The sequence below is a fragment of the Onychostruthus taczanowskii genome, unplaced genomic scaffold (assembly GCF_017590055.1).
Source record: "Onychostruthus taczanowskii isolate IOZ18803 unplaced genomic scaffold, ASM1759005v1 scaffold419, whole genome shotgun sequence".
Lineage (NCBI taxonomy): Eukaryota > Metazoa > Chordata > Aves > Passeriformes > Passeridae > Onychostruthus > Onychostruthus taczanowskii.
In genome coordinates, this window is record NW_024501671.1 from 1 (window position 1) to 3,982 (window position 3,982).

The 3,982-nt window shown below is 53.1% G+C and overlaps 1 protein-coding gene across 1 annotated transcript; it reads right to left on the bottom strand.

The window, feature by feature from the left end:
* Positions 1 to 2,667: 2,667 nt before the first annotated feature.
* Positions 2,668 to 3,241, bottom strand: LOC121340624 (olfactory receptor 14I1-like; the record flags this gene model as incomplete). Its single annotated transcript, XM_041413494.1, has 1 exon — positions 2,668 to 3,241. A coding segment is annotated over exon 1 (564 nt), but the record flags the coding sequence as incomplete, so codon positions are not given.
* Between the last annotated feature and the right edge of the window lie 741 nt (positions 3,242 to 3,982).

Below are 3,982 nucleotides of genomic sequence, written 5' to 3' on the forward strand. Positions count from 1 at the left end.
GTGTGCCAGGGGCTCTTGGATGTCTCTCTATCCATGGACAGAAGGCTCTGACGTTTGTCAGTCACGTTGCTTGCACACTCCTTCCTTTGTATACAAGACACATCCATGAACACCCCCACGTATGGATATATTAATAGGATAGGGATGGATAGAGATTTCCCACAGAGCTGTAACTTTGGCATAACTCACCATTTAGCCAGAGACCAGGGGATTTTTTCCCAACTCTGTGTGAGAAGGTATTCAAGAGCTGAAGGAGCAGCATTCAGAAGCAGTTTCAGGATTTCTAGGTAGGAAGTGGAGCTCACAACCATCCACATGACTGGCCATATTCATCAGCATGGGCTTCTGATTTTTTAGGAATATGGCCCAATGCAGACAGGAGATCGGGAAAAATCCCAGCTCTCTGTGGGTTTGTGCAAAAGGGGGAACAGTAGAAACACTTTGTGTCTGCCTGGGGGACACAAGGTCCAAGGAGCTTTGGTGGCAGAGGGTGACCTGTGTGGAGAGTTTTGTGCAGGAATGGCTTGATGAGAAAGGACATAGTCAAATTGGCCTGATAAAACTAGATGGGAAAGGAGGCTAATGATATCTTGAAGGATAGGGTGTCCTTCAGAAGGGGAAGTCTCGGTAACAAAAAAGGAATGTACAGCATAATGAGACACATTTCTGATAAACAATGAAGATGTAGACTCCTCCTCTGTTTACTTTTCTGCGGATACCCTGAAGAAAACAGTCTAGCTGATATGAGCAGAAGTGTGAAGTGTTTCATTTGGACTAAGCTGGAGTTCAGTGCTGCTGACATCCTGATCCAGTCAAGAGCTGCAGAATTCTTTTGCACATCTTGAACCCTGTGTTTGCAGGCACAGTACCTGCAGTGCTGACGCACCAATGCCCGTGAATAACTCTGTTATTCCCTCTCAGAATTTGCGCTGTGCCCCAGCACGAGGTGCTGCAGCCCTTTGCTCCTGGTTCCCGTGTGGAGCAGCTCCCTTCCCGCTGGCTGAGCTGCTCAGGCAGAGCCCGGCAGCTCCTGGCCTTGGAAACCCTCTCCTCTCCGTGTCCCAGAAGGAATTGGATGGACTGTGCTCTTCTCTCTGAGTCGTCTCGTTCAGCACGAGCAGCTTAGCACCAGGAGCTGAAGGAGCTGAAGCCTCAGGCCTTAAGAGCTGAGGAAGAGGTAACTTTTCAACCAAATTAATGCGGCCAACATGGACCTGGATGATTGCAGCAGATGGAAATTATTGATTCCTTTCTGTTGGAAAAGACCGCTGAGCTTATCCAGTCCAGCCATTCACCCAGCAGTGCCAAGCCCAGCACTAATCCACATCCCTGAGGTACCAAGGCCTGAACAACAGGCCCTGAACCAAAGATGACCTCTGGATGAACCTTCCAACCAAAGGTCATCTTTGTATCTGCTCATAAGAGAAATATACATGGTCATTAGAGCTGTGATAGATATACCCTCTCATTAACGAAATATGTATTGACCTTTCTGTATTTAGAAGCTGGACAAGGCCATGAAATCCGACATTGGGCTTTGTTTGGGGCTGTGTGGTCAAAGTCAGCTCCCTTGGTTCATCCTTGATCCCTGGCCAGGCTTTGGGTGGAACCAAGAGGAGAATGAAACCAGATTTCCCTGGCTAGAAGTGCTTTCAGTTTGTTCATTCAGCACTGTCAGAGCTGGGCCCTCTCACAGCGGGGTTGGAGCCTCACCTGTGGCTGGAGGCACCTGCAGGAATTCCCAGTGTCCGGGAGTGGCTCTGCAGCCCTTGGCTGTGACAGTTTCCCCCAGCTGCTGTGTGGATCTGGGCGATGGTAAAGCCTGAGGGGAACTGGGGCTGTCTCTTTCTTAATCACTGCAGCCAATCTTTGGTGGTGATGATTGGGTGCAGTGCTGAGCTGCTCCTTCTGTGATTCTTTGCAGTTTGTATTAAAATAAATCACACAGTTCCTGAACTTGGTGTCTGTGTCCTTGGTGCTGACCCTGCCCACCAGCAAAACAGATAATGTGGGGCCACAGAACCAAAGGTGCCTTGTGACACTGTGGGGCCTCGTGTGACCAAGGGGACTGGAGTGACATTGTGGGGCCTCATGGAACCATGGAGACACTGCAGGGACTCATATAACCAAGGGCCCGTTGTTTTCCTCTCCCTGCCCCAGCCCAGCTCTGTCTGGCCCTGCAGCAGGAACTGCAGGCACTGGAGGTCAGGGACAGCCACTGTGTGTCTGGAATGCTCAGCAGATGCTCAGCTCGGGCAGCTCCTGCAGCCCCAGGGCCAGCCCCACTGCCCAGCCCAGCAGCACAGAGTTGGCCCTGGGGCTCCTCAGGCAGCTCCTGCTGGCCCAGAGACAGGGCAGCCTCTGGCCAGGGCTCCTCTGCACAGCCACGGGCTCCTGCTCTGCTCCTGGCCCATGCCAGCTGCCCCCAGAGCCTTTCCCAGGGGAACACGTCTGGGCTGGCCTGAGCAGCCATTGCTGCAGCCACTGCCCTGCTGCCCAGAGCCCCAAGCTGGGGCTGCTGCTCTGCAGAGCACGGGGGCTGTGCTGCCCGGGGCCCTGGGCTGCCTCTGCTGGGCTCTGCTGCTCAGCCTGGCACACAGAGATTGGGAAGAGTTACATTCTGAAGGCTATGCAGCAGAAAAGAGAATTTATTGCTTCTGAAGATACAGTCTCCAGTTTTCCCAGGGCATTCTTGAGCTCCTGGTTCCTCAGGCTGTAGATCAGGGGGTTCAGGGCTGGAGGCACCACTGAGTACAGAACTGACACTGCCAGATCCAGAAAGGCACTGGCCCAGGCAGCTGCTGCCATGTGGGCACAAGCTCTGCTGCCCAGGAGGGTCCCATAGTGCAGGGGTTTGCAGATGGACACGTAGCAGTTGTAGCACATGATGGTCAGGAGGGAAACTTCTGCTGAAAAGAAAAATACAAACAAAAATACCTGAGCAGTGCATCCTTCATAGGAGATGTTGCTGGTGTCCCAGAGGGAATTGTGCATGGCTTTGGGGACAGTGGTGCAGATGGAGCCCAGGTGGCTGAGGGCCAGGTTGAGCAGGAAGAAGAACATGGGCGTGTGCAGGTGCTGGCCGCAGGCTACGGCGCTGATGATGAGGCCGTTGCCCAGGAGGGCAGCCAGGGAGATGCCCAGCAAGAGGCAGAAGTGCAGGAGCTGCAGCTGCCGCGTGTCTGCCAATGCCAGCAGGAGGAAGTAGCTGATGGAGCTGCTGTTGGACATTTGTGCTCTCTTGGCATGGGGATCTGCAAAAAAAGTAATCATGGAATAGTTGGGTTTGAAGAGGATTATAAATATCCCAGCCCAGCTTGGGGGCAATTTCCCCCCACTGCCTGCCCAGGGCTCTGCTGCCTGGAGATGTCCCTCTTCCTGTGAGGGAACTTTGCATAACTATTTCGAGTTTGGGTTTCTGCTGTTGATGAGTTACTGCTTCATTCTCAGCACTGCTGTCAGCCAGAACACTGGAGAGCCCAGAAGGAAAAGAGGGTTCCCTGTGCCCCAGAGCAGTCAGACCTGCAGGTCCCACACAGGTGCCCTTTGCTTATTACATCTCCCTATATTTCAGGGTGATTGCACTTCAAACATGCTTGCAAATAAAATGGACTTGCTGAAGTCTATAGATTCAAAGTCAATTTCTCTAAACTCTTCTATCTTTCCCTGTGCACCTTAGACACTTGGGGCCAGGGATTCCTTCCAACCTCAGCCACTTTGGGTGGGCTGGGGATGGCCCCAGGGCAGGGGGCAGTGTGCGCAGGGGCCCTTTGTGACACGGTGCAGTGTGGTCATAATGGCATGGAACGGGTGTCCAAGGACCCTTTGTGACACATGGTGACATAGGAGCTGGTGGTGACAAGACCACGCCACAGTGCTCAGAGCACGCAATGGGACATGACAGGACAGAGCGGTTCTGTGAGGAGCCCCCGCACAGCACACTCATTCGTGTCTGACCCGGAGCCTTTCCGAGGCATTATTC